Genomic DNA, 26,888 nt, shown 5'->3' with positions numbered 1-26,888 from the left:
TGAATACTTATTAAATCATTTTCGTGCTTTATATTTGTAATTAATTTAGATCACTTTAGAAAGATCTGTTTTCACTTTGATACAAAAAAGTGTCTTTTTCTGTTGATCAGTGTCAAAAAAGCCAAATTAAATCCACTGTGATTCAATGCTGTAAAAGAATAAAACATGAAAACTTAGGTGGGGGGGGGGGTGTGAATACTTTTTATAGACATTATAGTCAGTTAAACAGTTTGTCTTTTTTTGCACCTTTTTAGCTATTTCCATGATGCTTCAGCTAATTGGAGCAGCCACTTAATTGGGCCAACATGTACTGGTACTTATATGTCTTAACTAACCAGAATCCGCTGTATAAAATAAAATGTTAATACTTGAGCAGGAACAAATTATTGACATCTTGAAGAGACTCTTGATTTAATTCTCCATGCATTTAAATCAGTAGATTCAGAACATACAGGCACATCAGCAGACGTCCATTTACCTGTATATCCGTATCTTTGACTGGCTCTAGAGGTTCAAAGGTAGTAGCTGCACTCAGGCTTTCCAGTCGCTGAGAAATATGAGATATGTCCAACCCTTTAGTCCCTAGCAGAATCGACCTATTTCAAAAGAGGGAAGAAATTAAAAACAAATTGATCATTCGCAAGCTCTATATCAACAACAGTTATGGGGCCTGACCAAAATAAAAATATCCTTTAGTGAGAAACATCTTTAACTACTAAACGCGCAAGGAGAATGAACAGTTGACAATACACCACTAAAAATCAAACAATACAGGATGACAGTTTTGGCATGACAAATTATGAAGAATATAAGATTTTCATTAACTGTATGTGCAAAAGCAGCTAAAAGAAGATGTCTCCTATTTACTTCTGGACAACATCTGAAGCAACACTGACCAGATCCTAGGCAATGTTTGCCATTTCAAAGTAAGAACACCCCAGTATAATCAATCTATGAAAATCAGAATACCTAGAAGTTATAAAAGATGCAGACACAATTAAACCCATCATTTAATACATTTAAAATTGAAAGTTGGCATTCAGCTATTTGTTTCACAATTGGGCTATTATATTATACAGGGAGGTGGCTACCTACGACCATCACATTAACATTGGTGAATATGAGAGATCTGTGACTGGCTACATAGAGGGTGTCACTATTGAGGGTGTCACCATTATTAAACACATCTACAGTATGAGAGGGAAAATCAGAAACCATGCTGACAGCATAGGCCCAGACATAGCTAGTTGATCGGGATCCTGCCTTTAGATCGGGGGATAGCGCAGCTCAGAGCCGTTTTATTCCACGCCATTAGGAAGGCAAAACAGGTTTAATAATAGAGAAGATACACCCATTCTGTGGTGCATGCAGCAGGGCATTCAGTCCACAACAGAGTACAAGTCCACCCTGTGTGAGAACAACACTGAAACTTCTCTACCTGATATGCTGAATGTCTTTTACACTTGGTTTGATGCATGGAATGATATGCCAGTGAAGAAAACCCTAGCCAGGATCAACCCATGTAGAGCAACGAGGCCTGATAACATTCCTGGTTGGGTGCTGGTGGACTGTGCCGATCAGTTAACTGAGGTCCTAACAGCCATCTCCAACTTCTCTTAGGAATAGTACACTGTCCCTTCAGACTTCAAGCAGCCACCATTATCGCCGGTGCCCAAGAGGGTGACAAAAACCTGCATCAATGACTACCGTCCAGTAGCAATGACTTCAAAAATAATGAAGTCCTTTGAGTGGTTGGTTATGGACTGCATTAAATCCCATCTGCTACTTCGGATCCTTTCCAGTTCGCGTATTGCCCAAATCAGTGATAATGCCATAACTCCTACACTTCAATCCACCCTGTCCCACCTGTTAAGTAGTGCCTCGCATGTCAGGATGCTGATTATTGACTTCAGCTCAGCTTTTACTATGATCACCCTCAGAAGCTAGCAGGTAAATTGTCCTCATTGGGTCTCAACACCTCTCGCTGTAAAAGAATCCTGGACTTCTTGACAGAACGGCAATAATCAGTCAGTGTTGGCAGAAACATCTCTAGCTCCATCACACTGAGCTCCTCAGGGCTGCATGCTCAACCCACTGTTGTTCACACTGCTGATGCACAAGTCCATATTTAGATCCAGTTCAAACTGAATTAAGTTTGCTGATGACACAAGTAGTTGACCTCATCAACTATGACAAGACAGTGTACAGAAAGGAGGTAGAGTAGCTGGTAGAACGGTGTAAGTGTAATAACGAGAGTCTCAAAGTCGACAAGACCAAAGAGATGGCTGTGGACATTAGGAAGATGCATGCTGCAAGTACACAGTTCCACCACAGTGAATGAGAAGCACCAAGCTTCTGTGAGTGCCCATAATGGACGATCACACCTGTTCCCTCACTCTCAACTCCATCTCTTTGGTCAAGAAAGCACAGCAGTGTCTCCACTTCTTGAGCAATTGAGTCTTCACCCCCCACTCCCTCACGCACTCTCCCCTCCTGATTTTAATCACATTTTTACAGGAGCACTATCAAGTGCCCTGACCAGCTGCATCGCCATCTGGTATGGGAATTGCAAGACATCTGACCACAAGTCCCTACAAAACACTACGAGAACTGCTGAGGATTATCTCTCTTCCATCCGTTAGAGATATTAGTCAGGGCCACTGTGTAGGCAGGGCCCTTGGCAATGTCAATGATCCCTCCCATCCATCCCACAATCTCTTTGGCCTTCTACCATCAGGCAGGAGGTATCACAGCATTATGACAAGTGTTAGGATGGGAAAGAGCTTCTTCCCCTAGCCATATTTGAAGACTTTCTCCCAATTTAAAGCACAATTCCAGAACAATGTAATTTCTTCTAATCATCATACTTTGTTACTGATATAGATTGATCTGAAAGAGAAAGATGACAATACTGGAGTCTTCTTCCAGCACTTAATATCAATCTTCAAATTTCTCCTCAAATTAAACATTAATCAACAATGGCATTCACTTAATATTTACACTTTATAATCAAGGCAAATGACACTTTAGCCCAAAATTAATGAAATATTCATGAAAATGTTCAAACGTGCTGTCCTCAAAAATGGATACAGCTGGCTTACAACAGCACCACAAAAGATGGACGTTACACTTTATAGAAATGGCCACGCTAATTAAATGCAAGAGTGGAGATTGAATGTGTCAGTTCAATTTGTATCAAGAATAAGTAGGAGTAATATATGATTTTACATTGTGGTATAATATATTTACAAAAAGATGTTAAATAGTACAATTAAGCATGATATTCAAAATATAATATAGCACTTAAACTCACGCCTTGACATCTGCTGTTTCCTGCGATGTGCGAGTCAGAGTCCTAGAACGCAAGACCTCCCCTGCCTGCTGAATCTCCTGCAGGTTTCTTTCCACGTGTGGAAGCTCCGACATCCCTTCAGTTTCTGCAGCAAGCTGCTCAGCCTGCTGCAGTAGCTCTCCAAACCCCTCCATGTCCATGGTAAATATTCTACAGGGTCTGCAGAAAGAGATCAAAGTCAAACATTATGTACAATTCCTTTATAGGAAAACTATACAGAAAAGTCTGCATTTATACACCAACTTAAACAAAAAAGAGACTCAGAACTTATAATAGGTTAGAGTGAAGAAAACAGAACAAATCTAATGGGTACAGTAGATGGCTATGGTAGGCACGTATTATCTTAGTACTAGGTCTATTCAGTAGTTGGAGCTACTAAAGACCTTGGCTGGTTCTGAAAGGGCAAGTGAAAAATGCCCTGCCCAGGACCGAGGACTGATCTGAAGATTTCAGACAGTTGAAAGGGGTAGAAAAAAATAAGAATATTAAGCAGAATAATTATTTAATCTGTTGCCCTGTCTTCCTATCCCCTTCCCTTCTTGAATCCACATCTATAACCTCCTTGTGCTCTCATTTAGCATATCCAAATGTGGAGAATTTATAGCTTTACCAAAGGATCCAGTAATGTGGAGTGAACATTTGAGGGGAAATTGGCAGCACAGTGGAGAAACTGCCTTTGAATGCTTTGACAGCCAATTAACCTGTTACTGGTTTGCCAGATGCAAAAGCTGAGAAATATTTTGCTTTTTTATTGATGCTAACCTTCAAAAAATTTTAAAATAATTTAAATGAAGCAAAACCTTTGTAAATAAATGACTTCCATTAAAATCCAAAATATTTCAAGTTATCTTGTTACTCCATTGCCCCAGCATACCACTGAAACAATCTTACATCCTAAACTAGGAACAAATTCTGGACAATCCTAGTATGTTTGGGCTTACCAAGGCTGATTCACAAATCCAGGATTTGTGTGTGACTAGACACGCATGGAAATCACTTAAAATTACTTTACTTAACTGGGAAAATGCCTAAATAAACTGCCAACAATAGGCCTATATCCTAAATGGTTGAGAACCAACATCAACCTTCATTTGTCAAGTTCCAACATCCAAGTATGCAGCTGCTGTTCTTTGTGTAATGCACTGAATGCAAGAAGGATCACCACAGCTTATATATTCTACAATATACTAATATCATTCATAGACAGAATTACCAGGGTTTATTCCCATTCAACAGTCACACTTACTTACCACATTACCACATTATCAATTTGATATAACCATCCACCAAATTCCACAAATAACCCTGCTTTTATCAGGAGAGGCTCCTACAGTCTATCGTAAGTTGCATTTACTCCAACAGCTCTTTTTAATGTACATTAATGACTGAGATAAATGTCACCTTACAGAAAGGCAGAACTAAATCACTCAGGAGATTCAGTTAATCAAAACTAATGAAAGAGACTTGATACTACTACTTGATGAGACAACATATACAGGAGACAATAATCCTCAGTTGTACCAATTCAACAAATGCTATACCCTGGGTCAGTCTTGGAAAAACAGTGTTGAAAACTAGTTTTACTGTCACATTTGTTTAAATTAGTTGTATTTCAGACCAGTTCACTGTATATAACTAAAAGGAATTAAATATTCATCTATGCCTCATCACAAGTGTCAGAAATATTTAAAAATAGTTCATATAATGAAATAACAAAGCATTATTACATTTATTTGTAGGATGTTTTGATCTAGATCAGGGGTTACCAACCTGTTTTATGCCTTGTTTAAGCAAGGGTCCGCGGACCCAGGTTGGGAACCACTGATCTAGAGTTTATTGCAAAACACAAAGGCAAAATGACAATCATTAAATTATATAACCCTCCCCAATATGCAACTAAACCAGTCAAGCCAATGTCATTCTAGGTTCAAATTTAGTTCTATATTTAACATCAGGTGTAACAATGATCACAATAACATGATGCTCGGAAAAGAAAACTAAAACCAGGTGGACTTCCTGACCCCAAATACCATGTATGGCCTTTAATGAAAAGATGACTTAAGGACAGCTTGGTGGTTGAAAGTGAAACATGAATAGGACTTGATCATGACCAAATTTCAGTGTTCTGCCCTACACAGATTTACTGTGAAGTTCACAAGAAATTGCCAATTTTCCCCATTGCAATTTATCTCCCTCTTAATACCTTCTTATCGTTTCACTTTGGTACTTAATATTCTATTCAATTTTTTTCTAAATTAGAAAAAATTAAACACACTTCTCTTGAATTCTAAACCTGTCTGTAAATCTTATGCTACTCCTTAACTCTTCAAGTCCCCTCTCTCGATTCCTTTCTTCAGCTTCCAACTTGTGCTTCTCTCTCCCCTCAAATTTCCTGTTCTTCACCAACCTATTTTACCAACTCCACATCAACTCAATCCAAATTCACCTCAACTTGGATGGCGCAGTTTCTTTGTAAGAATAGGCAAGTTCAATCATTAAGAAACAAGTTTATATAAATATGCATATTCCAATTTATTGGGAACAAGTGTGTAGTCTTTAAAACAGATGGAGATCAGTGGTTGTTTAGAGTACAGCCACAAGATATTCTTATGTCATCCAATTAATGTTTCACAAAAATTATTTTATTTCTTGTCTTATTGTAGCCTCTTCTATATCAAATATAATCCTTGAAGGACCTAATGTAATGCCAAGCTGCATACACAAACAAAAACAATAGAACTGAAGTTCTCTTAATTATCTGCTTGAATATAAAATCAACTGAAACGGAAGACATCCAAATAATCTTCTGATTTGCAGAATTTGGACAAAATGTCAGCTAAATGTGTGATCCCGGATACATTCTGTGCAGCTGAACTGAAAATATTTTAAAAAGGATCTCATGCTTTCCCCACGTATATGATGAATAAACTCTTCTCAGCTTCCAGCCGGGTACAGATATCAATTGTAACAGACATTTTAATGACAAACTCTGCCACCTTCTTCAGAGATGATGCTTGGGTATGTCTAGTTTGGTGGTATTTATAGCCACATAGTCCATGCCTCCTGATTGGCTAGTCGTCATCCAACCATGTGTCCACTCTTCCATCTTGTTTACAATTGAACTCCAGTTCTTACTTACAGTGAGACCTTCATCTTTGTTAAAATTCTTTTTCTCGAGTTTTATTTCACTAGCTTCCATCATCAGGTGGCCCCAAAAGCCATCGGCACAGCACAGTAGCTTTGTGCCAAAGTCAATCCTATGGCCATTGTGAATGTAGTGTTCTGTTACCATCACTTTCTCCAGGTAACCCAAATGGATACACTTCCTGTGCTCCTTGATGCGGGTTTCCACCATGTGTCCGTCTGGCCAATACACGCTGTTCCGCATTCACAGGGAATCCTGTAAATGTCAGCCAACCTGAGTGCCAAGTCATCTTCGACCCGCATAAGCAAGCTGGGACTTAAGCTCCCTTACGGGTTTGTGGATGGTATTAATCCAGTATATCTTCAGGAACCTGTCAATCCTTCCAGAAACCGTGGAAATATAGGTAGCGATAGATTCTTCCTTTTTGTTAGGTTTCCTGGTTTTTCCATCAGCCCTTTTAAGGGCCTGATTGACTCCCTTCACCTTGTAGCCATTCTGTAGGAACGTCGTGCATAATGATCTTATTTCCTTAGGGAAACTCTCCGGGTCCGAAATAGTTAATCAAAGTAGAAAGAACCACTCCACATTGGGAGGTGGATGGTGATTGTTATTGTTTAGGTGTATATATATATATATATATATATATGTGTGTGTGAGTGGGTTTCTGATAGATGCCATGTCCAAGGCTACTGTCCAGTTTGCACTGCATTAAATGTCCAGGAACAGGAGGCCAATGTGAAAATATCCTTCATGAGGGTGAACCAGTGGAAAGCATCCAGTCCAGATGGCATACCTGGCCAAATACTAAAGATCTGTGCTGACTAACTGGCTGGAGAATTTACCAATATCTTAAATCTCTTGCTTCAGCAGTCTGAAATACCCACCTACTTCATGCAGGCATCACTTATACCCGTGTTGTCTAAAAACAGCGTGGTAAACTACCTCAGTGACTATCGCCTCAGGAGCACCTGCATCCACTATGATGAAATGCTTTGAAAGGCTGGTGGTGATACATATTAACTCCTGCCTGAGAAGTGACTTGGATCCATTCCATTTTGTTTACCGTTTCAACACGTTAACAGCAGATGCCATTTCATTGGCTCTTCACTCAACCCTGGAACATCCAGAGAGCGAAGATGCTTATATCAGGATGCTCTTCATTGACTACAGCTTGGTATTCAATACTATCATCGCCTCAAAACTAATCAATAAGCTTCAAGTGTGGTTGTGTTACAATCTGGTATGAACAGAAAAGCCTACAAAATTAGTAGATACAGGCCAGTTTGATAAAGTATGTAAAAGGGTTAACACTTCGTTAAATAGCAGCCTGTTTTTCTGCAAGAAACCGCTGGTGATCAACAGATGTGCTAATTTTGTTATTCAATGCTGAGCAATATTTCTTTTTGAAGGTAGCTAGCTAGGGTTTCAGGTTGCTTATCTCCTTGTGCAGTCATGCATGGAGATAGGACAGCTCCAGTCTTTTTTGGGTATTAGGTTATTATACCTATTCTCTAATTTGTCTCTCAGTACGGTCAAGCAATAGGTAAGTCTGACTCCAGCTTAGTAGGTGTGGGGAGTATCTAAACGAATATATCCATTTGTAAGGGGAATTGTGAGTTAGTTGGTGGATTAGGCAGAAACAGTCACAGACTGTCCCTGTTTGAGTGACTAACTGAGTAAGCCCCTTGAATAAAGAAAGAGCTTGTACTTATACGGTCTCTGAGTGACTTTATCCAGATTCGACTTCCACAAGTTCATCATGGGTAAAGCCCTCCACACCATTGAGTACATCTACATGGAGCACTGATATAGGAAAGCATCATTTATCATCAAGGACCCCCACCATCCAGGCCATGTTCTCTTATAACTGCTGCCATCAGGAGGAAGCTACAGGAGCCTCAGAACCCACAACACCAGGGTCAGAAACAGTTATTGCCCCTTAACCATCAGGCTTTGGAACCAGAGAGGATAACTTTACTGAACTTCACTTACCCCATCACTGAATTGTTCCCACAACTTATTGACTCACTTTCAAGGATGTTCTCGCTATTTATTGCTTATTTATTATTATTATATCTTTTTGTATTTGCACAGCACAGTTTTTTTGCAAGTTTCATTGATTCTATAATGTTTCTTGTATTTACTGTGAATGCCCTCAAAGGTTGTGTATAGTGACATATATGCATTTTGATAATTTACTTTGAACTTTGTAGACAGGAGTGTGTGCAGTACCCTTTCTGAAGGCAATGACCAGCTGCAATGACTAGCAGCAATTTTTTTTGTGTGGGTAAATGTTGCTTCAGAGATCCTGCATTATGAGCTCCATCAAATGACAGTTTGCAGTTCAGAGACACTGTCACACTGAGTGCAACCTATTTCACCTTGACATTTACTACATTTAAAAAAAACAGTAAGTGGGCTTTTCAGAACAAAAATCAGATTCCTTTAAACGATTGTTCTGTCATTATTTAATTTAGTGGTTGAAAAGAAATAGGAACACTGAGGTGCCCATGTGCAATTTCAATTGATAATTACAGATTTGTTTATTTGCCAGAGGCTCACTTTGGAACAGGATCTGCATTTTGCTCTCTTTACTCCGCTGGGCAAATGCAACTGATGTGCTACATAGAGTATGTTGCATCAAGAAATCGATGCCGAATTTAATATCTGGTTTGGCCCATGTTCATGTGATTGGACTGTGCACTGGCTATAATCTACTGCATTGCAGATTCTTGCAGAACTGTGACTATTTTGAATGTTTAACAAGCACTGCAAATTATGCTTTATTGCACACCAAATCAGTTTTGTTATTCCATGTATAAATTGAACTTGGTAATTAATTTCATCATATTGAAAAATTATTGATGCTAAATTTTTTTGGTGTATTCATTCCTAAAGTATTTTAAATAAATTCTTCTTGGGCTTCCAATCAGGCACAGGTATCGATAATAACCAACGTTTCGATGCTATCTTCTTCAGGGATGATGTGTGGGTATGTCTAGACCGGTGGTATTTATACCCCCATAGTTCATGCCTCCTGATTGGTTAATGCTCCTCCAATCATATTTTCACTCTTCCACCTTGTTTACAGTTGAATTCCAGTTCTTACTTGGAGCAAGACTTTAGTCTTTGTTAAATTCTTTTCCTCTAGTTTGATTTCAATGGCTTCCATTACGAGGCAGTCCATGTTGGGAGGTGTGATGATAGTTTTTATTGTTGAGCTATGAATACATGTGAGTGGGTTTCCAACAGACTACCGTCAGAGGCTACCATCCACTTTGCATATTAGAATGTCCCAGAATGGGAGGCAACCATTCTTCTCCACCTCAATCGTAAACTGAATGAACAAATGGATGGAGTGGCCATGGGATTGCCCTTGTTACCAGCTATTGCTAATTTCTACATGGAAGACTTTGAGGAGAGTGCTCCGAGTTCCTCACCCTTGCTTCTTCAGATACATTGAAAACACCTGCGTAGTGTGGCCTCATAGACTCCAGGCACTCCCAACAGTTCCACAACCAACTGAACAGTATATATCCGAACATTCAATATACGATAGAGAAAAACGTGGTGAACTGCCTCAGTGACCATCACCAGTTGCACTTACATCCACTGTGATGAAGTATCTTGGGAGATTGGTAATGAAACATCAACTCCTGCTTGAGAAGTGACTTGGATCCACTCCAATTTGCCTACCAACACTACAGGTCCACAGTAGATGCCACTTATTGGCTCTTCACTCAACCTTGGAACATCTGGACAACAAAGATACATACATCAGGATGTTCTTTATTTATTACAGCTTGGCATTCAATACTATCATCCCCTCAAAACTAACCAATAAGTTTCAAGACAATGGCCTCAATTCGTCCTTGTGCAATTGGATCCCTAATTTCATCACTTGCAGACCCCAGCCAGTTCAGATTAGCAACATCTCCTCTACAATATCCATCAACACAGGTGCACCACAAGGCTATATGCCTAGCACCCTGCTCTACCCACTTTAGACTTATGAATATGTGGCTTAGCACAACTCCAATGCCATCTTCACGTTTGCTGACAACACCCCTGTTGCAGGGCAAATAATCATATAGAGGGAGATGGAAAATCAGCCAAGGAGCTGATCATTGACTTCAGGAGGAGGAGCAGAGGTGAAGAGGGCCAGCAACTTTACATTCTTCTGTTATCATATTGGAGGACCTGTTCTGGGCCCAGTACGCAAGTACAAATACGAAGAAAGCATGGCAACACTTTTGCTTCCTTAGAATTTTGTGAAGATTCAGCATGACATCTAAATTGTCTGTAGATGTGCGGTGGAGAATATATTGAATCATAGCCTGGTATGTAAACACCAATGTCCTTGAATGGATAATCCTACTAAAAGTAGTGGACACAGCCCAGATCATCATACTCCTCATCATTAAGCATATGAAGCGTTGTTGCATGGAGACAGCATCCATCATCAGGGACCCCCATCAGCCAGGTCACGCTGCTGTCATCAGGAAGATGGTATAGGAGCATCAGAACTCACACCACCAGGTTTAGGAACAGTTATTAGCCCTCAACCATCAGGCTCTTGAATCAAAGGGGATAACTTCACTCAACTTCATTTGCCCCATCTTTGCAATGTTCCCACAACCTATGGATCACTTTCAAGGACTCTTCATCTCATACTCTTGATATTTATTGCTTTTTTACTTATTATTTCTTTCTTTCTCTTTGTATTTGCACAGTTTGTCGTCCTTTGCACGCTGGTTGAACACCCAAGTTGGTGTGGACTTTCATTGATCCTATTACCGATTTACTGAGTACACCCACAAGAAGGTTAATCTCAGGGTTGTATATGGTGGCACATATGTACTTTGATAATTAATTTACTTTGAATGATCAATCTCATTATGATCATGTGTAGCACTTCAGTAGCTTTCACACTTCATTCTTCATTTTTACCTTATTCTAGCTCAATGCACTATGTAATGATATGATCTGTACAGACAGCATGCACAAGCTTTTCACTGTATCTTTATACGTGTGACAATAAACCAATACACTTAGAAATAAGCTTGTGAGTGGTGATATCTCCATTCACCTGATAAACTTGGCTGGCTGTACAGATGAGCTTCTGGGTTTGTGAGGTACAATCAGAGAAGTTTTGACAAAATGCTGTGGGTTATCACATACATAATGATTGGGGGTGAATACCCATAGCAGCACAGTAGTATATATAGCTGTTCGTGTAACACCATTACAAAGCCAGCGACCCATTGCTGTCTGTATAGAGTTTGTATGTTCTCCCATGACATTATAGACTTCCTCTGGGTGTTCCAGTTTCCTCCATATTCTAAAGATGTACAGGTTATGTTGGCACCAGAAGCATGGCAACACTTATGGACTTGCCTATCAAAATGTTTTTCTAATGTGTCCCAGCCTCTTCCCGTTTTTTAATGTCATTATGTTCCAGCATATCATCCTGTTTTCCGCTGTCCTCACATTTGTCAAGATCCCTTTCATTGGTAAATACTGAAGCAAAGTATTCATTAAGGACTTTCCCAACCTCCTCCTACTCCAGTCCTACGCTCACTCAGGTCATCCTCCAGTTCTTCACAGACATCTGGAATGCCTTGGGGTTTTCCTTAATCCTATTCATCAAGACCTTCTCATGACCCCTTCTGGCTCTAAGCCTATTTTCAAGCTCCTATCTGGCTACCTTGCAACTTTCTAGGACCGTGTCCAATCCTCGCTTTCTCAGTCATAAGTATGCTCCTTTTTCCCTCTTAACTAGATGCTTCAGTACTCTTATCACCCATACCTCCTTCACTCTACCATCCTTTCCCTGCCTTAATGGGACAAACCTATCCAGTACCCCAATCCAAGTGCTCCCTTAACAACCTCCACATTTCTATTGTACATGTCCCTGGGAACATCGGTACCCAATTTACACTCCCAAGTTCTTGCCTCATAGCATCATAATTCACCATCCCCATATTAAATACTTCCCTATACTGTATGCTTCTTTCCCTGTCCAAGGCAATGATATAGGCCAAGGAGTTGTGGTCAAGGTCTCCAAAATGCTTACGCAGTGAGACATCTGTCACCTGTATGGCCTCTTCTCTATAGGTCGGTTTACATACTGTGTCAGAAATCCTTCCTGGACACACGCCTAACAAATTTCAGTCCTTCTCAACCTTTTGCACTGAGGAGATACCAATCAATATTAGGGAAGTTGAAATGATCCATGACAACATTCTTGTTATTTTTGCACACTGCCAAAATGTGCCTCCTGATCTGCTCCTTGGTTGTATGTTGTCTTCTCAACATACCATTGCCTTCTCAAGGAATTAGAATGGGCAATAAATGCTGTATTGCCCGGGTCACAAAAATGAATATAGGGCTTGGGGGGGGGGGGAAGTAGAAATAAATTAAAGCAGCCAGACAGGAAACTTAGAAGGCTGCATAAAGGGATATGGAATAGCAAGCCAATTAGATAGATAGATAGATAGATAGATAGATAGATAGATAGATAGATACTTTATTCATCCCCATGGGGAAATTCAACTTTTTTCCAATGTCCCATACACTTGTTGTAGCAAAACTAATTACATACAATACTTAACTCAGTAAAAAAATATGATATGCATCTACATCACTATCTCAAAAAGCATTAATAATAGCTTTTAAAAAGTTCTTAAGTCCTGGCGGTAGAATTGTAAAGCCTAATGGCATTGGGGAGTATTGACCTCTTCATCCTGTCTGAGGAGCATTGTATCGATAGTAACCTGTCGCTGAAACTGCTTCTCTGTCTCTGGATGGTGCTATGTAGAGGATGTTCAGAGTTATCCATAATTGACCGTAGCCTACTCAGCGCCCTTCGCTCAGCTACCAATGTTAAACTCTCCAGTACTTTGCCCACGACAGAGCCCGCCTTCCTTACCAGCTTATTAAGACGTGAGGCGTCCCTCTTCTTAATGCTTCCTCCCCAACACGCCACCACAAAGAAGAGGGCGCTCTCCACAACTGACCTATAGAACATCTTCAGCATCTCACTACAGACATTGAATGACGCCAACCTTCTTAGGAAGTACAGTCGACTCTGTGCCTTCCTGCACAAGGCATCTGTGTTGGCAGTCCAGTCTAGCTTCTCGTCTAACTGTACTCCCAGATACTTGTAGGTCTTAACCTGCTCCACACATTCTCCATTAATGATCACTGGCTCCATATGAGGCCTAGATCTCCTAAAGTCCACCACCATCTCCTTGGTCTTGGTGATATTGAGACGCAGGTAGTTTGAGTTGCACCATATCACAAAGTCCTGTATCAGTTTCCTATACTCCTCCTCCTGAATTATTCTCTTATCTTCAGGAATACCTTCTAAAAATGTAAGAAATTGCACGTGTTATCTCACATCACAACACGGGAGGCTATATCACCCACGGGGTTCATGCCAGGGACGATCCCATTCCACCATCTTTGCTAAAATCCCTTTAACCAAAAAATTAAATGATCTTTCTTTACTGTACATTAACAGATCAATGTGCAAAAAAAAACCAAGTAAAAACCATGGGATTATAGAAGGATTCAAAAAGTATTGTGGACTAATCAAAGACAGTTCCTGCTGCAAATGAAGTCATGGAATCTTGTACACTTCAGTCACAGAACTCAGAGACGAGGAATTTTAGAGCTGCTACAAATGCAGTAAATTTCGATTTTATTCTGAGGTTACCCTTATGAAAGAATTGTCCTTGCTCATCTAGCCATTTCTATAAGATAATCTGATTTGCAAGAAATTCTGCTGCAAACTTCACTTTTTAAATGCCAAACTTTTCATTTGTCCTAATTCATATTTCATATGGCAATCTTGTAAAATGTATCAAGAAATTAAAAGACAAGTAGAAATGGACAAATTTCAAGTCACTTAATTCACAACTCAAGAGCAGAAAATACTGTCAGGATGCAAGTTATGTATGTAAATGAAAAACAAAACAAATCCGAACACTGTAGTGGTGTGCTACACGCAGCGCTGCAAGAACGACACGGAGTCGGTGAGCTGCAGTTACAAAAGAGGTTTATTCAAACTTTGCAGCCTCGCTTTAAAGCCTTCCTGATCCCGCCCTCCCCGGGCGGGAATGCTGTAGGGGGCGCGTATTCACAGTCCCGTCCCGCGCGCGGGCTTTTCCCCTTGCTGGTGAAGCAGGCTTGGCGCCCTCTTTGGGACCGGCCTCAATGCCGGTGCGCGCCGCTTTGTGAGCCGGTTCGAGTGCGCTGGGAAGTGGGTCGCCACAACACTACTAATACCTCTACTACAACACCTGTGTATTAGTTCCTAATAGTGAGTTCATCTGCCATGTTCTTATGATTAACTGTAAATGAACAAAAGTCAGCACATCTACTGTACATAATGGACTGCCTTCACACAATGCTTTAGATGACTCCATTCTCCAAATCTTCATTTTAATTGTAACACTCAAGATGATTGTCAATACTTCAAATTCTTCATAGTTCTCAACTTCAAGGAGTGAAATAGTTTCATTTTCACTCCAGCCATTTCTGGCATCTCCAAACCTGAATGCTTGAAACCGAAGTGAGCAAGACAGTTCCAAACTGTCTCACAGCTTATATCTCACTATCAGTGACAAAACTCACTGCATTTTGGACACAAACACATGCAACTGTCACTAGAGAAACTGTTCAGCAACAGTTTCCTGCCCTAATTAAGTAGCACAGTGTCCCAAATAAACAAAGGGAATCCTAGCTATTTTCTCAATTTAGTTTTTGATATTTAGGAGTTTCCCCAAATAAACAGCTGCTCCAATTAACCAGAATCCACTATTTATCTCTGTGACTGCTATTTGTAGAAGACTGATCCATTTGTCACACTACATCTACCAGGAATATTATGAAATTTTAACTGACTGAATGTAAAAACACACAAGCAACTAGCTCTGAACCATTCCTATTTTAACCACGGGGCAGACTATTAAAAATATTATTGTATCCAATTTTCTGCATATACCACTGAAGATCCTGATCTTAGAAAACAAGCTTCACCAGACAGGTTTAAAATTATACGTATGAAACCCCTATACAAGTAATGAGACCAGAGATATAAAGGCTTGACAAAACTAATAAAAGATATGTCAATTAAAAAAGCAAGAGGTATGAAAAAGAGAATAGACTTTACATGACCTGTTTCTGGAATCTATCCTTGATCTTCATTAGCTTCAGTTCACCAATACTTTGAATTCAAATTCTCATGTTTAAATTTTTGTAAAGCTTGGCCACCCTAATTAACTGAGCCTCCCCCGTCCCTCCCACTACCCTCTACAACCTGCTGATATCAACCAGCATTTCCTTCACCCAATCTCAGAAGTCACATTTGAATGAAGAAACTTCTAAAGCACTGAAGTGATCCATTCACCTAACAGCTGTACACCATGAACCTCTCCTATTGCTCCAAGAAAAACAGCTTTCAAACTTGTAATTGTGCTCATAAATCTTGGTGTTTTTTTCTGATAAGCAAGACATGTTGCAATGATGTCTTAATTCTACATCTCAACTGCTATTCATCAGATTAATCCTACCCCATCTTGCCAGGTATATTCCTGAATACTCAGTAAAATTGCTGAGCTGACATCTAAAATCAGATGACAAGTTTGTGGCTTTAAAAGTTTACCAAACAATGTCTTCTCTGAAAAGGAGCAGCAGAAATCTATTATAATTGCTCAGGGAATGAGCATTAGAGTAACGTGGAAAGATGGGAAAAATATAATCTACCCTTGGTGTTTAGAGATCTAAGAGTGAATCAAGATCAGGATGGGTTTTGAGAGAAAATGATAAACAGAGGATAGTGAGTTCATAGAGCAAGAGGAGTAATCATTTACAGTGTTTAAAAAGACACTTTGATGAGGAAAATTTAAAGCAGTTGATTCCAAAGTGAGCATTATCACTCCCCTGAGGGCAGCTGGAGTTTCTAAGGGGACGATAAAGATAGAGGGGGCAGTGGGGGGAATGCTCAGCTTCGAAGGAAGGAACTCAGCTGAGGGAATACAGGCTTAAATTAAATTACTTATTTTAAGCATTTGATTCTCAATGCATCATTGATTACAATGATCATGTGATCACCTCATCTCTTGCTGACCCCTGTTCCCTTAGACTTTGCTCAAAGCGCATTATAGTTGTTGAAAAGCAACGTGACACTGCTTTACTTGGTGTATCGTGAGAAATCTGGACTATAGATATGGTGTTATTTCTGGGCCTAGCCCGCACATTATCGCCATCCATGACTTAGTAGTGTTAGCTAGTACAACTCTCATACTCTAATCACAGTATCGTGATTCCTGTAAATTAGGATATGGCATTCAACGGGTAAAGTTCATAACCTGGCCTTCCAAACAATCTTGATCACATTTCTCACAGCTCAAATAAGAGATCGCTGTCCCACTTTACGGATTTTCAGGCAGAGTTTTGCCTGAGCTATGATGACATTACAACATTCCCGTTTATTCATCGCTGTTCTTCAGGTTGGACATATTGCACAATTGACCATGGTTGTTAATCCAGAGTGAAATGGCAGAAGCAGACCAGGCAAAAATGAATGTAGACACTATAGTGTGGGGTATCTGAAATGTCCATTTATTCCAGCACCAAGCAACCAACAGCAGCCAATGTGCTCGTTGTGTGAAAAAGTGTTTTTTTCCCCCAAATGAGGCAATGAAACTGTCCAGGCTCCTTGAACATTTGAACGGAATATACTTTGATAAAGCAAACAAGAACTTTACTTATTTTAATCACTTTGTGAAAATGTTCAGAAGCAAATAACACTTCAATACCTGTTTGGCAGCATTTCACAACAAAACAGTAATGGTTTGCGTGCTTCATACAAAATTTCATTGCTCAATGGAAACGAACAAATGGACAAGGGAGTCATGTAGGAAGTGATCCCTGTAGAAAGCATAAAAGGGAAAGATGTGCTTGGTGGTGGGATCCCGTTGGAGATGGCGGAAGTTGTGAAGAATTATGTGCTGAACGCCTTCCCCACTGATCTCGCTCCTGGCACTAATCCTTGTAAGGGGAACACTTGATACACTTGCCCCTCACCACCATTCCGGGCCCCAAACAGTCCTTCCAGGTGAGGGGCACCACCTGTGAGTCTGTTGGGGTCATATACTGTGTTCAGCACTCCTGGTGTGGCCTCCTGTATATCGATGAGACCTGACATAGATTGGGAGACCCCTTCGCCAAACACTTACTCTTCCTCCACCAGAAAAGCAGGATCTCCCAGTGTCCACCCATTTTAATTCCATTTCTCATTCTGATATGCCTACTCATGGCCTCCTCCACTGTCGTGATGAGGCCACACACTGGTTGGAGGAACAACAACTTATATTCCATCTGAGTAGTCTCCAACCCAGATGGCATGAACACTTCCAGTAAAAGCAATGAGCAGTGAACAGTTGGACTACTAATGAATTAACAACTGGGGGTGGAGGGGGTGTGTGATGTTCATCGTATGGCATGTCTTGGGTATCTGAAACCTGACGGAGCCCATCCCTCTCCAGGTTTTTTTTTTACGAGGTCAAGTTGCTAGCTCAACACTCAACCCAGCACAGATGGAGAGCGTGCGAGGGAGCTGGTCAGATTCCAGACCTCCCACCCCGAAGTCCAGCGCTGAAGCCCCCACGTCAATCATAAAGTATTGTTTGATTCCATAAAAATCCATAAGTGCCTTGCCTTAAATTCCTTCTTTCCAACTCACTCTTAAAACAAGTTGCTTATTAAACTATTAGTGTGATCCACTTCAACAATTATGGGTTTTAACCAGCCTAAATATACTTTCTTCACCAGAAACTACAAATCAACCTCCAAACTGAAAGGTTTCCTTGTACAATATACCTCAAACATACTGCTGGCAAGGAGCTAGTTAATACCTTCTATTTACCTCAGAAAGATTAGTCCCTTAATTAAGCTTCAGGAATGCTCAATGGAAGATTGACACTTGGCAGCTACAGTCCCAAGTTCCATTGTTAGAAGTTATCAAATATATAGTTGGAAACAACCTGAAGTATGCTGTCCATCAGGCCTGAGTATTTGCAGCATTTTCTATGTTTAAATACACAGCCCTAAATCATTCTTATAATCAGACAAAAATACATGCAATTCTTTTAAATTACTCATACAAAATCAATTAGCGAAGTGTGGAACCCTGCATTTAGACATCAGAATCAAGGTTATTATCACATGTGACTCATAAGACACGAAATTAAGTTGTTTTGTGGCAGCAGCACAGAGCAAAGACAACATTACTATAAATTATTCAATAAGTCAGTGCCAAAAACAAGAATAAAGAGGTATTGTTCATGGACAGTTCAGAATATCTGAGAGCAGAGGGGAAGAACAATTTTGGAACCATGAAGACTGGGTGTTCGAGGCACCTGTACCTCATTCCTGAAGGCAGTATCAAGAGGGCATGCCTGGATGCTGGATGGCAAGGGTCCTTAAAGATGGATGCTGCCTTCTTGAGGCATCACATTTTAAAGAAGGTGGGATCCAGTGACCATGACAGTGCTGCTGATTCTACAATCATCTGAAGTCTCTTACAATCCCATGCACAGGAGATTCCATATCCAGGTGGGTGATGCAACCAGTCAAAGCACTCCACTGTAAAACTGTAGAAAGCTGCTAGAGTCTTTGGTGACATACCAAATCACTTGAAACTCCTAATGAATTACAGAAACCCGTGTGCATGTTGGGACCAAGACAGATCTTAAGATGTGGATGCCCAGCAAATGAAACTGTTCACCCTTTCCAGCACTGACTCCTCAATGAAAACTGGTGTGTATCCACCCAACTTCTGCTTTGTGAAGTCCACAATCAAATCCTTGTTCTTGTTGGTGCTGAGTGAGAGATTCTGTTGCAACCAGTCAATCACCTGATCCATCTCATCCTGTATGCCTCCTTGTCACCATGAGATATTAACAATAACAGCGACATCATCTGTGAATTTATAGCTGATGTTTGAGCTGGTCTCAGATACAATCACGAGTGTGGAGACAGAGGTACTCGAGAAGATGGCAATTCATCTAAGTTCTAATAGCATGAACACAAACCAAAACATGGGTATGTTAAGTGGTTGTAATAAATATGAATAGCACACAAAATTAATTGAGCAGGCACTTTGCATCAGCCTTCACTAAAGAGGATGCTAGAAACATCCATCGAAAAGAAAATGAAGGGGAAAACCTCAGGAATATTAATTATCGCAGCAATAATACTGAGAAAAATTATTGGATCTGTAGGATCTGGTTAATGGGAACACAGTGTGGAGAAAATCTGAAACTGAAATTATGGAAGGAAAGGTTATAAATTGATAAATTATAAAACTCAAATATACAGGGATCTGTCTTCCCTAATGTAGAGATACACCAAATGGATAGGAATGTTAACAAAATAGTTTATTTCTATAGGAATGGAATACAAAAGAGGTCTAACGTTATACAGGCCATCTGGGATGTTAGGTACAATACTGACCTCCTTACTTTACGAAATAAATGTAATGATAACAGTTCATAGAAAGCATACCAGACTAATACCCATGAAGGCCAAATAGGGTAATGAGGAAAAGATTGGATAAGCTAAGATTTCATCAGCTGTAATTTAGAAGAGTGAGAACCAATGTGTTTAAAATAAACAATATACGAGAAGACAGAGGAAATGCAAAACCTGCTTCCTCTTGTGGGAGAGGGTATAAAAATGAGGGGCCATATGAGAGATGCACTGATATTTTTCTCTCAGAGGACCATGATTCTTTAGAACTCTCTTCCTCAAAAGAACCATGGAAGTAGTTTTTTTGAATATTTTAAGACTGATTTTTTTTTGATAAACAAAGAGGTTAAAGGTTGCAGAACTGAAGTTACAATTTGATCAGGTATGATCTTATTAAATGGTCGTATAGGCTGAATGGGCAACACCTGCACTTAACTACTTTGTTCCAAACTAACATAATTTTTATTACTGTATTTTCTCAAATTCACACATTTCTATCATTTAATTATCTACTAATATTCATCATCACAACTGAAATTTTTGATATTTCTGTTACATCAAAACCAGCTGCCAATTTTAATATAATGCAGACCAATTTGCACATTACTCAAGAGCTTGTTGTATAATTTGGTGCATTGTTAATTTGCACCCAACAATTCACAGTAAATTACAAAAGAAAGTACTGACCAAATTTATGAAACTATCATCAAAACTGATGGTAAAAGAAATTCACAAACCTGTAGAGAATTTGGGTTAATTGCACATGGCTTAGAGAAATCTCAGTTATAAACCTGTGGTCCAGATGGGGGTGTCTCGGCCAGAAATATTAACTGTTTGATATTTTCCACAGATGCTACCTGACCTGCTGAGTTCCTCCAGTATTGTGTGAGCTACAAACCGTGCACTGAAGTTGAGAAGATACCAAGTGTTTTTCACTATGGATTTTAATAGGTTTATTGAGTTTATGGTTCGACATTCTCTGTGCACTGTAGGTGACTGTTTTAAGGCACAAGTAGATTAAGGTATTTCCTAACATTGCATTTTAACAATGGGAAGTAAATGGGCAAAGCTGTCAAGGTGGGAAATACAAATATCAGGAATATGGAACAGTTAAATCTCAGGGAAGGTGTTAACAGCGATATAAAATGCAGTACACAGACTGACCTAATATATGACCACTAAGAAAGAGATTCTGGAATGCTTTAAACTATTTCTTAACATTGTATTTTAACAGTGGTAAGTAAATCTCCAGTAACCTAATTTCTCTCTCATACCCATTTACTGTCCTGTTCTTCTGCCACAACCTACAACCAATAGCAATTTATAGGAGCCTGTTAACTTACCAGCAAGGATCCAGGTCACAGGGAGAACTCCATGAAAACAACATTTCAGGCAGGATCAAACTAAATCACTGAAACTGCGTTGCAACAATTGATGACCCATTTTTGGTCACACAGCACCCACATATTTTTATTCTCTTCATACTTCACAGGTATTGCATTAATGACCTTTATTGTAAGAGGTATTGAGCATAAAAATCAGGAAAAATTTGCTATAAATTTACAGGGCATATATGAAATCTCAGCTACAGATCTATGCATAGTTTTTGCAATGATATTTAAGAAAAGATACGCTTGCATTAGAAGCAACGTAGGAAAGATTCAAGGGCTTGATTACAGGGATTAAGATTTGAAGAACTGTTGAACAAGGCCTATACTTATTACAGTATAGGTAAAGAGACGGTAAATACTGAACATAAACACTATGAGGAACTCAGCAGTTGACATTTCTGGCCGAGACACTGGCCTGTTAACTTCCACAATAATATAGGATAGGAGCTGATAGGAGCTTCAAAACAAAAAACATTTTTTATTGTTGCAACACACACAAAATGCTGGTGGAACGCAGCAGGCCAGACAGCATCTATAGGGAGAAGCACTGTCGATGTTCGGGCCGAGACCCTTCATCAGGACTAACTGAAAAAGATAGTAAGAAATTTGAAAGTAGGAGGGGAAGGGGAAAATGCGAAATGATAGGAGCGGAGGGGGTGAGATGAAGCTGAGATCCAGAAAGGTGATTGGCAAAAGAGATACAGAACTGGAGAAGGGAAAGGATCATGGGACGGGAGGCCTAGGGAGAAAGAAAGGGGAGGGGTGCACCAGAGGGAGATGGAGAACAGGCAGAGTGGTGGGCAGAAAGAGAACAAAAAGGAGAGGGGGGAATAAATAAATCAGGGATGGGGTAAGGAGGAGAGGAGGGGCATTAATGGAAGTTAGAGAAGTCAATGTTCATGTCATCAGGTTTGAAGGCTACCCAGACGGTATATAAGGTGTTGTTCCTCCAACCTGAGTGTGGCTTCATCTTGACAGTAGAGGAGGCCATGGATAGACATTTCAGAATGGGAATGGTACATGGAATTAAAATGTGTGGCCACCGGGAGATCCTGCTTTCTCTGGCGGACAGAGTGTAGGTGTTCAGCGAAACGGTCTCCCAGTCTGCGTCATCTCACAATATATAGAAGGCCCAACCGGGAGCACCGGACGCAGTATACCAAACCAGCCGACTCACAGGTGAAGAGTCGCCTCACCTGGAAGGACTGTCTGGGGTACCACACCAGCCGACTCACAGGTGAAGAATCGCCTCACCTGGAAGGACCGTCTGGGGCCCTGAATGGTGGTGAGGGAGGAAGTGTAAGGACAGGTGTAGCACTTGTTCTGCTTACAAGGCTAAGTGCCAGGAGGGAGATCGGTGGGAAGGGATGGGGGGGGGGTCAAATGGACAAAGGAGTCACGTAGGGAGCGATCCCTGCGGAAAGCATAAGGGGGAAGGGAAAGATGTGCTTGATAGTGGGATCCCATTGGAGGTGGCAGAAGTTATGGAGAAGTATACTTTGGACCTGGAGACTGGTGGGCTGGTAGGTGAGGACAAGGGGAACCTTATCCTGTGGGGTGGCGGGAGGATGGGTTGAGGGCAGATGTGCGGGAAATGGGAGAGATGCATTTGAGAGCAGAGTTGATGGTGGAAGAAGGGAAGCCCCTTTGTTTAAAAAAGGAAGACATCTCTTTCGTCCTGGAATGAAGCGCCTCATACTGACAGCAGATGCGGCGGAGATGGAGGAATTGTGAGAAGGGGATGGCATTTTTGCAAGAGATAGGGTGGGAAGAGGAATAGTCCAGATAGCTGTGAGAGTCAGTGGGCTTATAGTAGATACCAGTAGCACTATTCCTCTTTTTCCCAGGGCTGAAATAGCTAACACGAGAGGGCATATTTTTAAAGTGCTTGGAAGTAGGTACAGAGGAGATGCCAGGGGTAAGTTTTTTTTATGCAGTGTGTGTGGAATGGGCTGCCAGTGGCAGTGGTGAAGGTGGAAACGATAGGGTCTTTTAAGAGACTCCTGGTTGGATACATGGAGCTTAGAAAGGTGTATAAGATGATGAGAGGTATTGATCGTGTGGATAGTCAGAGGCTTTTTCCCCAGGGCTGAAATAGCTAACACAAGAGAGCAGTTTTAAGGTGCTTGGAAGAAAGTACAGACAAGATGTCAGGGGTAAAACGCAAGAGAGTGGTGAGTAGTTGGAATGGACTGCCAGAGATGGTGGTGGAGACAGATACTACAGGGTCTTTTGTGAGACTGACAGATAGGTATATTATGTTTAGAAAAATAGAGGGCTATGGGTAACCCTAGGTAATTTGTGGGCACAGCTTTGTGGGCCAAAGGGCCTGTATTGTGCTGTAGGTTTTCTGTTTTCTCAAGTGAGTGAGTGTGCAAATAGCTCAGCACATCATGGAGACCAGCCTCCCCTGTAGGAACTCCGTACGTCTTGCTGCCTCAGTAAAGCATCTCAGTACTTTACTTTATTGTCCCCAAACAATTGATACTAGAGCGCACAATCATCAAAGCTATATTTGATTCTGTGCTTTGCGCTCCCTGGAGTACAAATCGATAGTAAATATAATAAAAATTTAAATTATAAATCATAAATAAACATAGGTAACAGAAAATAAGGTAGTATAAAAAAACCAAGAGACAGGTCCAGATATTTGGAAGGTACGGTCCAGATCCGGATCCATTCAGCAGTCTTATCACAGTTGGAAAGAAGCTGTTCCCAAATCTGACTGTATGAGTCTTCAAGCTCCTGAACCTTCTCCCGGAGGGAAGAAGGACAAAAACTGTGTTGGATGAGTGGCTCGTGTCCTTGATTATCCTGGCAGCACTGCTCCAGCAGCGTGCAGTGTAAAGTGAGTCCAAGGATGGAAGATTGGTTTGTGTGATGTGCTGGGCTGTGTTCACGATCTTCTGCAACTTCTTCCAGCCTTGGACAGGACAACTTCAATACCAGGTTGTGATATACCCGAGAAGAATGCTTTCTACGGTGCATCTATAAAAATTAGTGAGTGTTTTAAGGGACAGGCCAAATTTCTTCAGCTTTCTCAGGAAGTAAAGGCACTGGTCTCTGCTTGGTTAGACCAAGTCAGGTCATTTGTGATATTGACCCCAAGGAACTTAAAGCTTTTGACCTGTTCCACCTGCGCACCACCAATGTAGATGGGGTCATGCAGTCCGCTACTCCTTCTGAAGTCAACAACCAATTCCTTCGTCTTGCTGACGTTGAGGGATAGGTTATTGTCTTCATACCATGCCACCAGGTTCTTAATTTCCTCTCTGTACTCAAACTCATCATTACCCGAGATGACACTACAATTGTGGTGTCATGAGCAAACTTATATATTGAGTTCAATGGAAACTTGGCTACACAATCATGGGTGTACAGTGAGTACAGCAGGGGGCTGAGTACACAGCCTTGTGGGACACCGGTGCTCAGAGTGATTGTAGAGGAGAGCTTGTCCCCTATTTTTACAGCCTGGGTCCTGTCTGTGAGGAATTTGAAGATCCAGCTGCAGATCTGAGTGCTAAGACCCAGGTTCCGGAGCATAGGAATCAGTTTATTTGGAATGATGGTATTAAAGGAAGAACTGTAGTCAATGAAAAGGAGCCTTACATATGCGTCTTTATTCTCCAGGTGTTCTAAGGAGGAACGTAGTGCCAGAGAGATGGCATCTGCAGTTGACCTGTTGCTCCGGTAGGCGAATTGCAAAGCATCGAGGTTGACCGGTAGGTTATGGTTGATGTGTGCCATAACCAATCGCTCGAAACACTTCATAGCAATTGATGTCAGAGCCACGGGTCGATAGTCATTTAGGCATGCCACTTTGCTTTTCTTCGGCACTGAGATTATCGTTACCTTCTTAAAACATGAGTGGATCTTAGACTGAAGCAGGGAGACCACTTCCACCATGGACATTCTCTCTTCATTGGGCCCAAGATGCAAAAGTCTAAAAGCTCGTACCAACAATCTCAAGGACCTTCTACACCAGGTACAAGACTATGAAATTTTCCCCAGTAAAATAAGATGATGGAATCAAACTCACAATGGATCTTATGACCTTGCACTTTATTTACCTGAACTACACTTTCCCTGTAGCTGTTCACTATATTCTGCATTATTACTTTATCTTGCTCTACCTCAATGCACTATGCAAGGACTTTATCAGAATGAGCTGGATGCAAGACAAGATTGAACAAGAGAAAACCTGCAGATACTGGAAATCTGAGCAACACACACAAAATCCTGGAGAAAGTCAGCAAGCCAGACAGCATCTAGGAAAAGAGCACAGTCAACATTTCAGGCCAAAACCCTTCAGCAGGACTTACAGTCGATGCTTCAGGCTACTGCCTGGCCTGTTGAGTTCCTCTAGTATTGTATGTGTGTTGCTTATAAGACAAACTTTTCACTTTCTCTCATCACATATGACAATACACCAATTTCAGCAGTCATCTGCTCCTGCATTTGCCAATCATCATTACCACTATTTTCCTTGTTCTTAAACACAGCACCAGACAGCAAATACCAACAGGAATTAGTGAATTTTAGGCACACTTGAGATGCATCACGTAATGATATATCGTAGAAAATGTTAAGCCATATCCATCAGCTATTCCATATATGAACTATTCAACACTTAACGGAATTAATCTTTTATTTTTACTAACTCGGTTTTAATACTGTTAAGAGATCCTTCTGTACTGGAATATGGCTTTAAATATTCCCCCGTTTCGTTATAATCTTTACGTCTGCTTTCCCATGTGCTAGCGAGTGTACCAGCGACACTCCGTCCACCGGCCCCGACGCTCCCCCGCCACCGGCCCGGCCGGACCCCACGCTCCCCCGCCTCCGGCCCGGCAGGTCCCGACGCTCCCCCGCCACCGGCCCGGCCGGACCCGACGCTCCCCCGCCACCGGCCCGGCCGAACCCACAAGTAACACGGCAGCTATGGTTACCTCGGCACCAGGCGACCCTCTATCCAGCAGCACAACCCCGCGCAGACCCAGCAGCCACTGCGCGCCGCCCTCTCAGTGGACGGCGAGGCGCCTTCGCCAACTCCGATTGGCCGGCTGGAACTCCCAGCAGCCACTGCGCGCTCCCTCCGCCTCATTGGAGACGGGTGTCCTGAGGAGGAAGAGGAGGAGGAGGAGGAGGGGGGAGGAAGAAGGAGGAGGAGGAGAGGGGAGGAAGAAGGAGGAGGAGGAGGAGAGGGGAGGGGAGGGAGTAGTGATACGGGCTAGTTTAATGGTTTAAACTCCTGGCAAGAATTGCGGCTGAGACCTGAGCTTGTACGTGTAGGAGTGGTGCGAGAACAGACAGTGGGAAGAAGCTGTAACTCTCCTCTTCGCACGCCGTGGGTTTGCGGAGGAGGATGAACGGGCTTGTGTCGCGTTTCGTCCCGAGCAGCAGCGTGGCAGAGGACCCCGATCCGCGGGCTCTGCCCGGGGACGCACACGAAGACAAACAT

The 26,888-nt window shown here is 41.4% G+C and overlaps 1 protein-coding gene across 3 annotated transcripts in view; it reads right to left on the bottom strand.

The window, feature by feature from the left end:
* The window catches only part of nup93 (nucleoporin 93), a 163,248-nt gene extending 136,786 nt beyond the window's left edge, over positions 1-26,462 (bottom strand). For 2 of the 3 annotated variants that reach the window (XM_073069825.1, XM_073069826.1), the window contains exons 1-3: positions 26,377-26,462; positions 3,314-3,511; positions 479-596 (exon numbers count right to left, since the gene is read on the bottom strand). In XM_073069825.1, the coding sequence (XP_072925926.1) occupies positions 479-596; positions 3,314-3,492 (297 nt within the window). In that variant the 5' untranslated portion in view covers positions 3,493-3,511; positions 26,377-26,462. Of the gene's footprint in view, positions 1-478; positions 597-3,313; positions 3,512-10,104; positions 10,121-26,376 lie in introns of those variants that run through there. The other variant, XM_073069828.1, reaches the window with a different exon arrangement.
* Positions 26,463-26,888: the final 426 nt, after the last annotated feature.

Source organism: Hemitrygon akajei, chromosome 17 (genome assembly GCF_048418815.1).
Source record: "Hemitrygon akajei chromosome 17, sHemAka1.3, whole genome shotgun sequence".
In the NCBI taxonomy this organism is placed as follows: domain Eukaryota; kingdom Metazoa; phylum Chordata; class Chondrichthyes; order Myliobatiformes; family Dasyatidae; genus Hemitrygon; species Hemitrygon akajei.
This window is presented reverse-complemented; position numbering and strand designations above follow the sequence as displayed.